The sequence below is a fragment of the Scardinius erythrophthalmus genome, assembly GCF_964197995.2.
Source record: "Scardinius erythrophthalmus genome assembly, chromosome: 10".
NCBI classification, from domain to species: Eukaryota; Metazoa; Chordata; class Actinopteri; order Cypriniformes; family Leuciscidae; genus Scardinius; species Scardinius erythrophthalmus.
Window position 1 is genome coordinate 39,155,549 of NC_138230.1, and position 19,213 is coordinate 39,174,761.

Consider the following 19,213-nt stretch of genomic DNA (forward strand, 5'->3'; position numbering starts at 1 on the left):
TTTTCTTGCGAGTGCCATCAAGATTACTCTCTGGTGCTGTGCACTTGCCGCGAGACAAGTGTCTGTTCAGTGACTGTTCTGATTGGCTGTGGGTTTTGATCGATTTTGACGCATCTCGCAGTCGCGTCGCGTCTAGTGTGAACAAACTAATTATTTGTCGCTGGAATCATATCGCATCCCGTCTGGTTAGGACACGGTGTCAGTGTCACAAATTAAAGTCAAAACTGAGGGTATCCAACCATCTGTGCATCACCTGAAGTTAATGTTTAATCGAGTGATTCAGGAGGACAATTATCCAAAACACTGAATGAAGTTCACTTCTTAATGTCTAAAAATACTCTGATTTAAAGTCTTAGAGTTGCCCAGGCAATGTTGTAGCCTAACTTGAATCCAATAGTAAAGTAATATATACTATAGGTCCTGAAAACCATATCACCAGTGTGCTGTTTAGAAATGTTCTCTTGCAAAAGTATCTGCTTGTGGAATGGGAGCCTGAAAATGTAATATTTTATAATGAACAATGGAGAAGTATGTAATGTGTTTAATAGCTACATACCAGAGCAGTGAAAACGCTTTTGACTTTCATTGACTATTGAAACAAAACATTTCAAGCACTGCTGAATAAAACTGATTTATTAAGCAAATTCAAGCCTTTGTTCTTAAGAAGGTGCCCTGCTGAATAACAGCTGAATCACATTGGTTTCATCCCCAATACAAAACCAGCTTCACAGAGTTAAACAAGTATTAAATTAGAATGTTATCTGGTTTGATAGAACCTTGAATTTTTTTTTTTTTTTTTTTTTTTTACTTGCATGTTTCATTTTATTTCTTTTCACTCACCTCTTAATGAGGAAATGATTTATTCCACGCATTGCTGGTTATGAAAATGATTGTATTGTTTTATGAAAGAGAGAGTGCTGGTTTTCAAAAGGCTTTTTTCAGTAGCTCTGAATCAATTTTGCTGATTTACATCAAGGAAGCTGCCATTCGTAGCTCTTACCTCCCCCCCTTTCTCATCTGCCAAGTCTTTTTGGTTCTAATTGGCCCTATTCATTCATTCCCGTGCCCCCCGACTTGGTTCTGTTGTTCCTGTCTGTGGTCCTGCTTTGCATGCTGACATGGCAAATATTTGATATATTGAATAAATCTTCTTCATCCGGGATGAAAAATATTAGCATTTAGGGAAGAAACGGAGTGAATATAATTGAAATACATCGCTGCGCTGAACGTCTCCTCATTAATCATTTGACAAAGACAAAGAGTCAAAGGACTTCATCTTAAAGGAATCTTCTGGGTTCAATTAGAACTTAGAAATGAACAGTAACAGTTGCATGAGTAATGCAATAACTTTAATGCACTGTTTATAGCCACAAGTATGTCATAGCCACAATTTCATTGTTTTCTACTGGTTTGCCTACTGTTTAACATTTTAGACTTTACCGCTTAAATAATACACATTTTTCTTGAAGAAAATACTACTTTTAGTCAGCAAGGATGGATTACATTGATTTAAAGTGTGACAGCAAATACATTACATTGTTACATAAATGTTATTTATGGTTTCATTTAAATCGTCATATTTCACAATATTACACATTCAATGCAGCCTTTGTGAGCATAACACTTTTTAAAACCCTTCAGAGACTGGTTCCTTTCAGTTCCGTTGTAGGTGCCTTATAGTAATTGTATTTTTAGCTTAAGACAAAGTCTTTTTCACTCGTCATGCAACAAATGGTTGAATTTTTTTCATTGGAAAACAGTTGTTAGAATTCTGCCATATCTGGCCATTAGTTGTTCATTACCACATTACTAATTTAATATAGTAATTTCCTGTTCTGAAAGATTGTTGCTCAGACACAAATATCTAGATGATCATGAGTTACTCTGACTTTTGGGAAAATACTGTATATCATGATCACTGCATGAAATAATTAGCTTGAAGTCAGAACTGTATTGAAGTTATTCTGTTCCTTTTGGCTATTAGAGATGCAAATACAGCAACTCACTGTTATTTTATAGCCTGCAGATAAATTATTGCATTCACCATCATTGTTTGAACATTGTGAGAGTGAAATTTAACACCTAGCAAATAGATTGTTGGAGAACACACACACTGTGCATAATGCCAGCACGCTTTGCATCATTGTCTGATTGCACTCATACTCTGATGTACACATACACTCATCAGCCTAGCATGTTAACTCTTTCTGAACTCATCCCGAACCTTCCTCCATTGAATCTTAAAAGTGTTCCTCTTGATTGTCACCACCCTTCCCCAGGTCGCTCTTTAACTGCCAAGCTCGTCATTTCTGACAAGGATAATCTTCTCCTCAGGGATTATGATGCTCTCCCATAGTCATCACTTTTTTCCAGCTTAGCTCATATTAGCCAGCACCCTGTGGCTTAGCAGGTCCAGCTTTGTATCTGAGTTCAAAAGGAACATCGGAGATTTGCTTGACGGTTCAGCAGTAAGTCAGTTAAACCAGCAAACTGATCATCGCAAACTCCAGCCCTATGGTTCAAAGCCTAGTCAGTAATACGCACCCAACTGTTGCCAACAGTGTTCCCATAATACCTTTCTTTAAGAAAATAAACGTCGGGCTGGGCTTCATAATGGTACCCATTACCGTATGGTTCAAAATGACTGCAAGATGAGGGTATGAAAAGGCTCTTATTTGATTCTACTGGTGATGCTGTGTGCGCTTCAGTTAAAGTTATGCTCACGTACAGTTATGGTGATGACCTGAATGATTCTGGCAAACATAAATTTTCAAGCTCAACATATCTTACCTTGCACCATCAACACAAAATTGCATAAATTAATGTATCCCTTCAGCTTTCTTATTTTAAAGCTATTATGCAAAATTCACTTTAACATGGTTTTTGAACATAAATGTGTGTCAGCAGTATGTACACAACCATCCTATAATGGTAAAAATCCACTCACTCCTCTTTTTTGAATCCCCATAAATCATAAGCAGTGTCTCAGTACAAGCTGTTTGCAGTTTCTATGCAATGTGATGTCACATTGTACAGGCCCTGCCCATGACTGCTGACGGACCCTGCTCCATTAGCATAGATCCCGCCCTGAGTGAGCTTTACAGAGTCTGCCATGTTTATTTCCTCAACAACAGCAGCATTCAAGAAATGTATTCTTATTAAAGCTTCTAAAGTTAAGCTTTAATTAAGCTTTTTCCGGGCGTGTGCGCTCAGTAAACCATAAATCAGAAGTTTAGACTGATATGGCTTCAAAATGCATGCTAATAAACTTTCATGATGATGATCTGCAATGTCACGTGAGCATGACCGCGATAGAGATGATAATCAAACCCAAACAGATGTTTTAGTTTTTGGCAGCATATTCGCTCCGTGCACAAAATGGCGACCGTTGACGTTTCGAACTTGAGTGTGTGGGCCAGTACTTCCGGTGATCTGACAGCCAGAGCGGGAGACAGCAAGAGCGAGAGACAACAGCGACCGAGGTCCATTACCACAGCGATGTTTTTCACATTGAGTGTTTTTAGGATTCATGAGAGGTGACTTGCCTTTCAGAGGGTGACAGCCTCAGCACTTGATTGTTGTGTGCCGTTATGTACCATGTCGTCACGTTACTTATAACAGAGAAGTCAGCTTTCATGCATTCCCCGTTGACGCTGCAGAACGGGCATGAGTGGATACAGAAGATCCGGAGGGATGACTTCAACCCGACCAAATTTTTAAATGCATATCATTTTCAGTGCGTTTCTATGCTTTCTATTACTGCATTTATTTTGTGCAAGTGAGATGAGTAAAGACCATCTGTTTAATAAATCATTATCTGTCTGGTGTTTATATGCAGCACATACAGTATTTTACTATGAGTAAAATATACACAAACTTACCCATATTAAATTGTTTGTCGTACCATACAGTTAAAAATGTTAAATATGTGATAATAATATTGATCAAGCAATAGATGTAAGTAAAAACAGTAGTCAGATTAATGAATGAAATACAACTGTTCACGAACAGAAGATTGTATTTGACTCATGCTGCATACGCAATAACAATTATGCCTACTGTAAATGGGTCAATGACGTGACGGGTCTTTTTTTTTTGTCCAAAGGCCTTAATAATAATAAAAAACAAATATATAACATCCAAAGTATGTAAGGTAGTACAACTTGATCTCTTTTACTGAATCCAAAAGGTTTTAATTATATTATACTACATATAAAGGTATTTTAAAGATTTTGAAGTGTCAAAAAGTCATTCGGTAAAACCGATATAGTAAATATTTAAATGGAATAATATTGCTTTTAATAACTAAAGGAACTACAATAATACAAATACAAGGCTCTTTTTTTTTTTTACATTTCCCCTTTTCTCCTTTCCCTGTGCAATGTTTTACTTGAATATGTTGGAGTGTTTAGAGTAGTCCAATAAATGATTACATTTATGAGATCAGTGATAATTTGTTTTAATTTCTTCTGTGGTACACACTATATACTATCTCAACATCAATGTCAAATCCGTTTTTAACTTTCAAATCAGTGGTTAAACCAATGACTTTTTGGTGAGATTTTTTCCATCTTGTAAAAAATGACAAAAAACAGTGTTAATTGATTGTACAAACCACAAAATCTTAAACTAAAAAAAACTAAGTAAACTAAAAAATGGTTTCAAATATAGTTAAATCTCCATTCTATTTTTTTTTTACACTTTTAAAAACCTTATTCGTCAATGACCCAATAGAGTTATAACTACGATTAGAGTTGTTTGCATAAAATGCACCGTGAACATTCACATGTTTGCCCTGTGATAGGCTGCCTACAATTTATCTCCATAAATACTATTTTCTCAATTCTGCGCATATATTTTTACTTACATCAATCGCTCGATCAATATTATTATCACATATTTTGCATTTTTAACTGTAGGTACCACAAAAAAAATGTATGGGTAAGTTTGTGTATATTTTACACACGTAGAAAAATACTGTATGTGCTGCATATAAACACCAGACAGATAATGATTTATTAAACAGATGGTCTTTACTCATCTCACTTGCACAAAATAAATGCAGTAATAGAAAGCATAGAAACGCACAGGTGAAATACACTGAAAATTCTGCATTTAAAAATTTGGTCGGGTTGAAGTCACCCCTCCGGATCTTCTGTATCCACTCATGCCCGTTCCGCAGCGTCAACGGGGAATGCATGAAAGCTGACTTCTCTGTTATAACGTGACGACATGGTACATAACGGCACACAACAATCAAGTGCTGAGGCTGTCACCCTCTGAAAGGCAAGTCACCTCTCTTGAATCCTAAAAACACTCAATGTGAAAAATATCGCTGTGGTAATGGACCTCGGTCGCTGTTGTCTCTCGCTCTGGCTGTCAGATCACCGGAAGTTTTCACCGGAAGTACTGGCCCACACACTCAAGTTCGAAACGTCAACGGTCGCCATTTTGTGCACAGAGCGAATTGGAGGCACGAGCTGTTCAGGCTCCGCCCTCTTCTGGAAGGCGGGGCGGGGAGCAGTAGCTCATTTGCATTTAAAGATACATGCACGAAAACAGCATTTTTATCCTTCAACTCAAAAATAGGCATTTACAACATGACATAATAAATTAACTGAGGGTCATTTTGAGCTGAAACTTCACAGACGCATTCTGAGAACAACTGAGACTTATATTACATCTTGTAAAAAGGGGCATAACAAGTCCCCTTTAATGTCTACAATTCCCATGTTCTACACAATATCACCACAAACCCAGAAGTAGTAGTAGTTTAGCCTGCTGGTTAGGGCTCAGAGAGAAGCCAAGCTTAAGCATTCTCTGCACACTTTGCTGGTTGGGTCTTTTGTGGTGAGTATGCAAAGGATCTGAACTTTTATTTGATTGTCTCTCTCTCCATTTCTCCTACGCCTGGGGGCCGGTTTGCTGTATTAGGAACAGGAACGTTATCTCTAGTGTTGAGAAGGAGCTGATTGCCGTCCTTATTGGTGGCATGGAGCACGTTTGCTGAGTGTAATAGGCGTCATGGTAACCTGATCAGCACAGTAATTGTCTTTGCAACCCGAGGAAATTAAGGTGACAGCATTAAAATGCTTTCATTGGTCCAATACTTCCATCTTTATGGACTTGTGATGCTACAATTCGATCAAATGGCCTTATTTGTTTTCTTTGTCGGAAAAAGTATAGCAAAAAAAACATTCTGTGCTGTAGATGTTTTTGTTCTTTTGACACTCTTCCAGGCACAACTGTAACATCATGCACCTCAGCATTAAGGATATTTTCTGCTGTAGTTCAGATTTCTAATTGCCCTGGTAACATATTCACTGGCTCCACAAGATCTTGATAAAAAATGTATGCACCTCTTGATGGAAATTAATGTTGTGATGTTATTTCCATCAAGAGGTGCATCTTTTTTTGGTCAAGATCTTGTCTTGACAATGCAAGAGTCCAGCACTCTGTAAAGTCTCTTCCAGCACATCGCAAATACTTTCAATGAATTTAGGTCTGGACTCAGAGGAGCCAATTCATGTGTGAAAATGATTCTTCATGTTCCCTCACAACCATTTTTTCACAATTTGAGCCTGATGAATCTTGACATAGTCATCCTGGATTATGGCCATGATGTGTCTTCCTACATGGTTGTTTAAGAAGTGAAAAGCTACACACACTATCAATTAGGGTTAGAAGCATTGTCAAACATATATAGCATGCTAGACACATAATAATCACATTTGCATTTGCCCATTTAAATCCAAACAGTGATTTCTTTTTTTTGGCTGGGCAGTGTATGTATGTGTATACATTTATTTGTGTGTGTGTCTGTGTGTAGTGTACACCATTTTTTAAAATATTATAAATATATAATATTTCTCAGATAATTTAGTATGTCGTTTATGATTGTGAATAGGTTATAATATAAGAACTTATTGAGCAGTCAGTAATATCAAATACTCAACATTTACTCAACATTCATTTGATTTTTCTTGTTCCCTCAGGTTGCTATGGTGTTGATGGTGAAAGTGACTCTATCATGAGCTCGGCCTCAGAGAACTCAACAGAACCGTGGTTCTGTGACGCTTGCAAGAATGGCGTTACACCCAGCTGTGAACTCTGTCCCAGTCAGGACGGCATCTTCAAAGAAACTGATGCGGGGAGGTGCGTTTTAACCGATGCGTGGTCTGATATTACATTTTATCATCATTAGTAGATTAATTAAAGGCACTGCCATCCCCGTCACACCTTTTACTTCTTTTAGTGTTGTTCATTCGTTGAAAGTTTTGTGGCATTCTCTGAGCAAAGATTCTGAAAAGATGCTAAATAAGTGAAATACTTGAAGAGGGACGGGTTTGTGAAGGAGAGAAAAGGTGGTGGATTTGGCTAGGAGGGAGGGAGGGATAGGGCTGAGAGAGAGAGGGAGAGGAAGAGAGAGGCATCTGAAGCGTGAAGACTCAAGCCACGTTATCACTGATAGTGCTCCTCAGCCCGCCTGCACCCAAATTTACTACTTCAGTAGAGCATGAAAAACACAGCAAATTAAAGTGTGGAGCGTTCGCTCACCAGAGATGGATATCTTTATATTGGACTTCGGATTCTCCTTCCTAAAGTCTGCATTTGAAATTTTGTCACACCAAATGGTCAAGTTAGAGTACATTTGAACCTTCAGCTGAGTATTTTCTCCTCTGAAGGGCTTAAAGGGTATAGCAGTTATTCAAGGAATAGCCTAGTGAATAGTAGTCCATTAACTAGATGCTGCTTTGTTCTTCTAATAGTGGACATCTGGATCATTACTATCGTAATTTGTTATTCAGCACATGAAGTGAATAATAACCTGTCCTTATACTATGATAATTGTGTAATTTAGATATTACAGATGATAACTCAACTTTATTTTGTTCTGCTGAAGGTGGGTGCACGTGGTGTGTGCCCTTTATGTTCCAGGCGTTGCATTTGGAGATATTGACAAGCTGAGGCCAGTAACACTCACAGAGATGAACTATTCAAAGTATGGGGCAAAGGCAAGTATCAGAAGTTATTAATGACACAGCTACAAAAAAATTAATGATCATTAGCTCAAAAACAGGTTGTTAATACTGAAGCCGATATTAACCCTAATCAACCAAATTTGACCCGAACGTTGACTTAAAGAATTTCTTTCTTATGCTGCAGCAAAATTCTTCATACACATACAGTGAAATGATAAATTGTTATATAAATATGTTGTTATTGTTATTATAAATATGTATATATATGTATATCAGAAATGTATAATAATATACACAATAAATAAATATATTGCAATTATTCAAACATTAAGGATGTTGTGTACACCTAAATTCATTTTAAAAATTTAATTTAAGTGATTTTAGTGTTTTTTCACGTAGATGAATTGTCCGTAGCTTTAAATGTCATGTGGTGCGACCATGATTTATATATATATATATATATAAAAAAAATATATATAAATGTATATGTAATTCATATCATAGAAACAAACTTTTTTTAAGATGTTTTTAGGTTAATCGATTTAACAGAATCGATATATGATATTTGAATCTTCCTTTTGTTTTTGAATGGTAAATGTTTATTTGGTGTCTATATTATGATATTTACAATATTTATTTATGAATGTAAGATGAATATCAGCTGATGACACTCATTAAAGTAGTTGATAAATTGGTGCATCCTAGATATTGTTAAAACTATTTTAATTGAACTAAATTTTAATTGCTTGACATTTGGCATAACATCTATTAATACTGAATCATGAAATCACTTTTTTTGTCCTTTATTTAAAAAAATAAAACAACAAAAAATAAATTTTCTGATAAAGTATATGAAATGCTGACTCTATTCTGTGAGCAAAGGGCGTCTTTCATTTCCCTCCCAAGAATTTCTGTCGACTGTAGACATTTTGACATTTACTCTATCTGACATTATTTTATGTGTCAGTAAGTCAGAAGAGGTTCCTTTTACTGGGAAGCAAATTACTTTAGAAGCACTTGAACGGCTTTCTTTAATGGTTTGTGCTGTACATGTGAAAAGAAATTACTCCTAGAGAAAGGCTATTATTATTTTAATTTTGAACTCCAGTAATTGGAGAAAGTCAAATGGGCTTTTAGAGCCTCGTTGTCCACTTTATCTTAAATATAGAACTATACAGCAAATGAATGTGGGATTGTTATAATGGTGTTTAAAGATTTTTATTTTTTCATATCAAAGCTCTGTTACACAATCAGCTAGCGGTTTACCTTTCTTGACTTTGCAAAAACAGAAATAATCCCAAGTCATTAGTATGAAAGTAATAAGACCTAAGTCAGCAAATGCTGGAAAGCTTTTTTTTTAATGCCTTGTTTTTCAAGTATGTCATAGTTTTGTCACAACGGCCTGTTTGTGTTGATGGTTTGCAGGAGTGTAGTTTGTGTGAGGACGCACGCTTTGCTCGCACAGGCGTTTGCATCAGCTGTGATGCTGGAATGTGCCGCTCATTCTTCCACGTTACGTGTGCTCAACGGGAAGGGCTGCTGTCTGAAGCTGCTGCAGAAGAGGTGTGTTATGTGGTCAGCCTCTTTAATCTGCTTTTAATTGATGTTTATTTTCTACAACTTTTTCCTCGGTCGCTTTGTAATGTATATATATTTTGTTTTACTCTCCAGCCTGTCAACCTCTTGTAATCAGGCTTGTAAGCAAATTCTTTCAGTCTTTTTCCTTTTCTTTTCTTTTTTTCCTCACAAAAAAACTATTCTACTTGTCCTTAAATCCATTTCAAAAAGCAAAAAGCTTTTTACTTTTCACCCACATTTATTTCAAAACCTGTTGGGCTGACTGACGTTTTTGGAATACAAAGGCATCCTGGCCACTCTTTGAACTATAATAAAAGTGGATGATTACAGGGTAACCAAGCTCTAAAAGGACAAAAAGCACCATGAAAATATCATACAAGTAGTCCATGTGACTTATATATGGTGCAGGTGCTATTTTCCAACCCTTCTGAAGCCATTTGATTGCTTAATTATGTAGCAGATTCATGAACAAATCATTCTTTTGAGCATGAATGATTAATTCATGAATCTGACAGATTCGGTTCTCAAGTTTGACTCGATTAGCAGTGGTTAATGGAGGTTACTGGAGAGGAATATTGTCAGTGAATAACCTAAATGCCAGGTTGTCGCACAAAACTGAATGGTTTCAAAATGTGCAGTATAGGATACAAATCATGGAATATTATTAGTTTATTATTATTATTTGGATACTGTTATGATGCTTTTGTATCCTTTTTGAAGCTTGAAAGCTCTAGTTACCAATTCATAATCAAAAATAAATACATTTCTTCTCTTTTATTCCACGGAGCAAAGTCATATGGAATTGTGTGAACTTTAAAATGGACTATCCCTTATCCTCTAGATTCTGATTCTCTGTGAACACGCATATTACACATGCATATTGGAACTTCAAATGCATGAGTTTATCAAATAGATACACATAAGCATAGGAAAGAGGGCTCAGAGCACAAGGCCAGCCAGTCGAACAAATTACCAGCCCATGGTCACAGACCATCAGCCTCATGGCTCAAATATTCAGTCCGTATTGGAGAAGCACATGATGGTGGCGTTCAGTGCAGATAAACACTGGCGAAAAGTGCCTACTCACTGCAATCCACTTAATCCAGTCAGCTGTGCAAAGGGCCTCATATCAACAGGTGAGTGGGCTGATAGCATCCAGCGAGACACCTTAAGCCTAAACGATTCCGTGGTTGACGGGGAAATGGCTGTGCTTCCATCTGCCCTCGAGGGAGGGGTTGAAATGCTATGCGTGTGACGAGGAGATGTAACCAGGGAGGAGAAACTTGCTGCTGATGTCTTCGCTGCAGAGATTTCAGAAACTGCTGAAACAGGTTGACATTGTTCTAAGGTTCCCTCCTTTTCTGAAAAATGCTGTTTCTGAGAAAGGCAGTCCACTTCCATTCCTGGAAAAATCCTGCCAGCCTTACATCAGTCATTGTCTTGCCCCTCGGCTTCAGCTCCCTCATTCTCTGCAAAATGTACTTGTCCTTTAAAAGAGAGGGGAATTTTTACAGGCCTTTTGTGACCAGCTATTTATCACGGCTATCAGAGAATGCACAGACACTGGTGGTCTATAAAAACGTGGAGTGCTGGGCATCATTATCACAACGGCAAGAATGCGTCAGCCTGTAATTCAGAAGATACTACCATTTCCTCCATAATCAGATTGTACATTAAAATGATCCGGTGTGTGAGCACACAAGCACTCAAAATAAAACCTGCAGCGATTGTCTAAGTTAAGATGATGAAAAATCTTAAAATAACCTGAATGGAATAACTCAGATTGTGTTCTCTAAGACATAAACCCTTCCCTCAGCTTCCTCCAAGTTGTGTGCATTTTAAGAAGTAGATTAAAAATTGTTTTGCACCACAGCCGAGATGTCACTCTAGACATCAGTAGATTATTTTATAATACTCTGACTTTGACATCTGCATTTGTTTTAATCAATCGTCAGTAAAATGACATTTGAGGGCTGATCAAGTTGCGGACAACGTGCAACAGAGGCAGGCATTATGCAAATGTGTTTTCTAGTGACGTAGAACCGTCACGCAGTAGGATTCGAAATACAAACGACTCGTTTAGGCGGTTCAGAGTCGATTCTTTATTTATCATGTACTTTCAACTTTACAACTTTGCAGACCTTTTACATTCACAAACAGCTGTTACACACTGCATGAAAGGGAATATTCGAAAAACCACAATAGGGGCATTTTAAACAAAAATACAATACTAATAATACCGTATTATTTTAAATCAACCAGGTTAGAATGAATAAGCTGAAGTTCATCGTCCCTCCCAGACTAAAAGTATTGTTATTAAGTAACAAGAAAATATGATGAACAAGTACCTCATTAATGATTATTTAATTTATTCGCAACATCCGCTACCATTCAAAAGTTTGGAGAGATATTTTCCATGTTTTCTAAGATTATGCTCACCAAGGCTGCAAAAACGATATTATTAAAATGTAAAATATATTTTTAGTTTTTTTTAAATGTAATTTATTCCTGTGATGGCAACTGGATTTTCAGCAGCCATTACTCTAGACTTAAGTGTCACATGATCCTTCATAAGTCATTCTAATATGCAGATTTTTGGGCTCTACTTAATATAATTGTGCAGACCGTTATGCATTTTTTACGGATTATTTTATGAATAGAACAACACTGATTTGAAATAAAAATCTTATCTTATTTTATAACGTTATACATTTTTTACTTTCACTTTTCATTCATTTAATGTATCCATGCTATAAAAATGTATTCCTCAAACAATACGCTCAAAACTTTTGAACTGTCCGGTATGCATCATACAGTATGAAAATACATTAATATGACATTACACGGATTATATTATACGCCAGGCTTACCACGCAAAACTTTCACACAATAAAGGGCCAAACACCTGGTCACTTCATGCTTTTATGAAAAGACCAGGTGTAAATGCCTTACGATTTAAATCCGATCACTCAAACCACTTTGGGAGGAGGTTTGAAATGCGTTCCAAACGAAACTGGACAAGTGTTAATGCATCTGTTTGTTGAAATCACATATGCAAATTTTATTCCTCCCAATATTGTAAAAAAAAATGTAACGTGTGAGACCGTGTTATAGGCTACCGGAACACGCATCGCATTCACCACACATATGGCCCGTTGCATATGAGTTGCCGAGCATCTCTTCAGCAAGCCGACATGCAAACTGCCGCAAATTAAACTGAAATTCTTTATCGGATCCTGAAGCTTAACACTCAGTCATCTTCATTAAAAGGAGTGAAACTAAATTATTGTACCATTGGTGATGCTGCTCTCTCTCCTATTGCGGTCTTTGATCTTAAAATTAGCTGATAAATAAAATACAGTGCATATCTGTTGCTTTCGTCAGACTTGTGGACTTGAGGATCGGATTTATATTACTTTTGCGGAGACACGTTTTTGTGGCCGAGTGTAAATGGAACAGTTTTATCAAATCAGATTACTATCCGGTCAGTAAAATTGCATGAAGTGACCGGATGTACACAGCCCCAAAATGCAACGTCGTCTTGTTTTACAGTGGCTGTGTATACACATCATCCAATCAGAATCTAGCAAGCGTATCAGACGTTTCATAATCTTATCAACACACAAACATGGCTGCTACATGTGTTTTTGTTTTCAGAATTATTAATGAGAAGTATTCATTCATCACTGACTTTTCTTTTTCTTGTTTTATCAAGCTGTGGTTCAAGATTTAAGCTCTCTTGGGTCTGTATCTACACTAGTCATGCTCCTTTTTCACCCACAGGACATTGCAGATCCCTTCTTTGCATACTGCAAGCAGCACGCAGACCGCTTTGACAGGAAATGGAAAAGGAAGAACTACCTGGCCCTGCAGTCCTATTGCAAAATGTCTTTGCAGGAAAGAGAGAAGCAACTTACACCTGAAGCTCAGGTCAGATTTACCGCTCAGGTCAGATTTACCATCTGGACACATTCTTCCACACGTGAGACAGTCTTGTGAATGATCAATCATAATTTCTTTTTAAATGTCCATGATTTCCTGACCCCTAGGCTCGAATAACCACTCGGCTCCAGCAGTACAGAGCGAAAGCAGAGCTGTCTCGAAACACTCGACCGCAGGCATGGGTCCCCCGAGAGAAGCTTCCCCGACCGCTCACCTCTAGTGCATCAGCCATTCGTAAGCTGATGCGTAAAGCCGAGCTCATGGGTATCAGCACAGACATCTTCCCCGTGGACACATCTGATACCAGCGCAAGCGTAGATGGACGGCGCAAACATAAGCAGCCTGCCCTCACGGCAGACTTCGTTAACTACTACCTAGGTTAGTGGTTTTGGTTTCTCATTTGCTAATTCAAATTATTAAAAGTCCTCCTGTAGTCAATAATTCCATCCCTTAAAACTGATGTTTGATCATCAAAATGACATTTTTTTCAAGTTTTTTCCTCCTTCTAATTCTTCATGCCTTAAAAAAGCTTGAATCTAACTCTACACCCTTGCTTCATTTAGTAGGTCTATACGCGGTTCTATGAATATGCAAATTAGCCCTGCTTCCACTCACTCACACCAGCTCAGAGATCCACACGTAGACGATCACACGTTGAACTGATTGGTTACAGGGTAGTTTGTGACGTCAGAAACACCAGCAATTTCAAAACGCGTTTTGGATTCTGTCTTTGGTTCACTGCAGTTTTATGGAGAAAATACTCAGCAATGCTGTTGACTTTGCACATGGTTTTTCTTAAATCATATTAAAAACACCACATAGACATATAAACAACATTTAAAAGCTTGATTTTCACCACAGGGGGACTTTAAGTAGAAATAACTAATCAGGCCTATGACCTATTTTTCGAGAAACAGCATTTCTCAATCTGCTTTTTTCCTTTTAATGGATGGAACAAGCATTGATGCATTTGTAGCATGTAGCTTACTGTCCCTAACACACTTGAATCTGTCTGCAGAACCGTAGGCGGTATCAGACAGTGAGCGCAAGACATGCATCCCGCTCTGTAGCCTTGTAGCTAGGCACTTGCCCTCCAAATGAGTGATGTTAAGAGCAGATGTGTGGAGTAACCTTGGGCACACACTCCATTAGGTTCCAGCAGGAGGCCTATCCTCTATAAGTGCACTTTCTCTCCCTCTTTTTTCCCCAACGTTCCTCTTTTTTTCACGCTTTCTCCCTCAATCTCCTTTTGATATAGTTTTTCCTGTACTCTGATAGCAATCTCAGTATCGATTTGTTTGTCTTTTGGTATTCAGAGCGGAACATGAGGATGATTCAGATCCAGGACAACATCGTGGAGCAGAAGAACCTCAAAGACAAGCTGGAGAGTGAGCAGGAGAAGCTGCACATGGAGTATGATAAGGTCTGCCTATTGTTGACACTCCAGGCTCTCGCTAGCATCTGTTTTGTACATTAGCACTAGTCTTGTTTGGGCTATTGGTGCTTAAGAAGAGGCAAGCACACCAGGAAATAATGACGCACCGCTGGAATATTATCCCAAGAGTGTAACTCCTGAACAGCTACTAAATAATGCCAATTATGCTTCGGTCTTTCAATTTACTATGCAACTGTGAAATCTCCTTTTAAGCTACTTTGTTCCAGACCAACTGCAGAGAGAAATAAAAAAGCAAATCCTGCTAAGATCCTGTATAACACAAGGTCATGTTTGTTAACAGAAAATTTGATGACAAAAACTAGTAGTGAATAACATTTTTGTAAACTAAAATAAAAATTTAGCAAAAGACTGATTTCTCTAAAACAAAACAAAAATAATAAGAGCCATTTTAATAGTTTTTGGTTTATAACACTAGAAAGAAAGAAAGAAAGAAAGAAAGAAAGAAAGAAAGAAAGAAAGAAAGAATCAATCAATCAATCAATCAATCAATCAATCAATCAAGAAAAAAGACTGCAAAACAGCCAACTACTCTTTTTCCAAAATCCAAACAAGTAATCAAAATAAAAATATATTTATGAACAATTAAACTAAAACGAAACAAAATAAAAATAAAAACTCGTGAATTTTATTTAAAACCCCTGGTATGTTATAACAGCAGCTAACGTTCTGTGCTGATTTATTTATTTGCCACCGACCCTCAATCCTTCTAAACATGATCTCTTGAAGCAGATTTGGGTAGATGGTGTTTTCTCATTTGTCCCGATGAGGAGTAGAATGAAAGCGAGAAGTTGGAGTTAATGTGGCGTCTAGTCTTTCTGTGCCACATGTATTAAGCGGTATTAATGGAGTGTGTGTTGTTAATTATGGCACTCAACATGCATTAGCACGATGCTGGCCTTGGAGAGAGATCCTGAGGAAATCAACATCTGTGGAAAGCTGACTGCTTATTCACAAAAGTTGTCTAACGCAGTGGTCTGAGTCATCTTAAAATTGCGTCTAATAATCCTGAATTATAGTATGTTACATAGTTTATTGCTTTTAGTTTGATTGTTGGGTTTGATATTTTTGACATTATTGCAAACTGCTTAACGTTTGCGTCACCAGCAAGAGAATATTAGTGTTAGCGTATGGTGTTTATTATCACTGTATGTAGGTGATCACTTGTAAGTGAAGTAGGTGAAGAGATGTTATATAAAAGTAATGGTATATCTAAATATATATTATTATTATTATTATTATTATTTGTGCAGTATATTCGCAAAAAATACATAACCATGTGTTTTTTTGCATAATCTTTTTTCTTTCTTTCTTGGAACTGGAAATGGATGCATTTCTTTATTCTGTAGAACACCAGATGTTTTTAAAAATGTTTGGTCCCCAGTGTTCTTTAAAATAAGTTTGACAGAAAAAAAATATGATGACAGAATGTTTATTTTAGAGTGAAATGGTGACCAAAGACATGTAGGGGCTACTCTATATATAGGCTTAAACTTTAGCTGCTTTTCCACCATCGTCCAAAGCGGTTCTAAGAACATGGAACGGTTCCAATTATATTTCCATTTGAGCTTGGTTCGGACCAACACGGTTACAAACCGCTCTCGGTCCAGAATACTCAGCACAGTGTAACCGCACTGAACTGTGCTTGGTAGAGTGCGTGTATTGACATCGCCACTTACGATTGGTCACTTGTTTGTTGCCAGCCTACTAGTTTCTCTGTAGCTGGCCAAGCATGCTATTTGATGGATGTAAACACAAGTTAATAATAAAAGTAAAAGAAATATCTGATCATCCTCCATTACACGGCAGCTATTTACGTCTCATACCGTCTGTAAACTATTGTGTTACTAAGGCAACGACTGACGCATTTGTAGGACATTCCAAAGAGCTCCGTTATCAGCCCCACATTAAAAAATGTTACTGGCTGGGCCGGATCGGCACAGAATGGAACTGTTAAGTTATGAGAATGGTTTGGCTCGGCGGTGGAAAAACAGCTTTTTTTTATTAATTGATTTTTTGTAAAAAAAAAAAAAAAAAATCAATTAATGATATGTAACTATATAAATAGTTGCATTATTATGTTTTGGACCCCGCTGTGCCATCAGTATTAATCTGGAGTGTGTGTTGAAGAGGAGACGGTTTTAAATGTTAGCTCAAGCTTCCCCACGTGGAGACTCATCTTCACAGAAAGCGGAGATAAGGGTGGCTCTCTTTAGTTTCGTTTCACATACCCATAATAACTTCACCTCTCCACTGTTTCCTCTCATCATCGTCTTTATCAAACGCCTGCCTGACGCTTATCTACTGTCTGGAGCTGAGAGTGGCCCCTACACAGCGAAATGCCACAGCGGTGCGTGTGTGTGCGAGAAAGAGAAATGTAGACGCAGGAAGTGTAATGGAATATTTCATGGTGTGCTGGGCTCTGAATCTGTTAAAAGTAGAAAATGGTATTTTTTTTCTGTGAGGGTGTTTTGATGGGTAGCGTTTGTTGCTTGCCTGAAATCAACCTGTTTTTTTTTTTTCTAACGCACTAAAAACGTGTTTGTGTATTAGTCATTCAGATGTTCACAGGTTTGTGTACGCCTTTGGATTTGTACATGTTAGTCCGTGCGTGTGCGCTAACAGACAGAGCTGGCCAACTTGTCCTTGTCTTATCTTATCTCCCGCCTTGCCGCGGTTTTATCTGCCACAGCTGTGCGAGTCTCTGGAGGACCTGCAGAATGTCAATGGCCAGCTGAGGACCGAGGGCCAAGCCATATGGAGCATGATGGGGGGGATCCTTGGACAGGTACGGCTTACCTTCAACCGCCTCATTCTTTCTCTCCCCTGTCCATCTTCATTCCGTCTCTCTCCGCCCCATCCCATCCTTGATCCAGCTGTACGCCTCATCTATCACAGCTCCAGTGAGCTTACATCCCGCCCTGATACAAACTGCGTGCTTCAAGTGCTCTGATCAGGCTGGGATGCTTTAAAGGGCCCATATTTTACACTTTCATAGCCTTTTTTTTTTTTTCAAATACCATTTTTAATGTTATTCAAGGTGTCTTTCAAACATTCAAAGTATTTTTTTTTTAAGTTTTACATAAACATTTTCCACATTGATGAACATTGAGTATCATCAAAAGACTAACAAAAATAAGCTTTTTATTTTTTTACCTTTATGGTCTCAATTTCATAAAACTATTTTTTACATGTTGACACCTAAAAATAATAATATAATATTTATATCTTTGTTACAAAATTGGTTTTAAAGGTCTTAATGAACATTTCTTTCCCGGGTTAGTTCACCCTAAAATGAAAATTATCCCATAATTTACCCACCCTCGAGCCATCCTAGGGGTATATGACTTTCTTCTTTCAGCCAAACACAATCAGAGTTGGGATACTTCAGGATTTAGCATTAAGCTTTGTATTAGTAGAAAACCTGTAGTATTTTCGAATTACCATGCTTTCCAACCCTCATATCCCCCTGAGACAAGAGATTTATGTATTTTTTGTCTGGAAAAAAAACCTCCGATGATGCAAAAATCGTCATATTGCGTCATCGGATGATTTTCTGGCCAGAGGCTAAAGACTACAGCCAGTAGAGGGCGTTGTTCCGCATGTTTTCAGCCCGCCCATAGAGGGTGGGATCTCACTCACAGAATGTACACAGTGTCAGCTGTCTTTCTTTGGAAGCTAAGCTAGCAGGCTCTTGTTCTGTGGAGAAAGCTTAGTAGGAGAAAGCTGAATGGGTTACCATCCTCTTTTTCCCTGACATGTCCGGCGGGCGAGATCGTTCAAATGTCCGGGATTCGGGATTCAGCTTTTTGCTTTCTGCAGTCGCCATTCATTGTTTACATGCACACCTTTTGTTTCAATCTAACGTTAACTGAATTCATTCCGAACCGATTGGTGAATCTGAATGTAGTGATCGGTTGATGTGCGTTTTACCATTGCTAAGAAAATTCCCGCTCCTCCGTGAGAGATGCGAGACCGGCGATTACTTTTATGGTTAATAAAGACCATCTGAACCAATGCATTTTTGTAAGAAAAAGATTTATAACTTTAGAAACTTTAACGTCCGTACGTGAGTCCAGTTCCGGCGGAAGAATGACATAATGTGTTGACGAACGCGGAAGCGCAGAGATAGACAGAGCAAAACAAAACACTGGTCATGAATTAAAAGACTAAAACGAGATATTTTTAAAGATAAATGTCGTAGGATTTCGATATAATAGAAGAGGAGCTTGAGTTTGTTGCCCAGCCCTATTTGTTT

The 19,213-nt window shown here is 37.8% G+C and overlaps 1 protein-coding gene across 5 annotated transcripts in view; it reads left to right on the forward strand.

Moving 5' to 3' along the window:
- Positions 1-19,213, forward strand: part of phf14 (PHD finger protein 14) — an 86,147-nt gene that overhangs the window by 12,856 nt on the left and 54,078 nt on the right. For 3 of the 5 annotated variants that reach the window (XM_081375752.1, XM_081375754.1, XM_081375755.1), the window contains exons 5-11: positions 6,996-7,155; positions 7,904-8,015; positions 9,408-9,545; positions 13,344-13,508; positions 13,610-13,880; positions 14,819-14,925; positions 17,648-17,743. In XM_081375752.1, the coding sequence (XP_081231878.1) occupies positions 6,996-7,155; positions 7,904-8,015; positions 9,408-9,545; positions 13,344-13,508; positions 13,610-13,880; positions 14,819-14,925; positions 17,648-17,743 (1,049 nt within the window). The remainder of the gene's footprint in view (positions 1-6,995; positions 7,156-7,903; positions 8,016-9,407; positions 9,546-13,343; positions 13,509-13,609; positions 13,881-14,818; positions 14,926-17,647; positions 17,744-19,213) is intronic. The other 2 variants (XM_081375753.1, XM_081375756.1) reach the window with 1 other exon arrangement.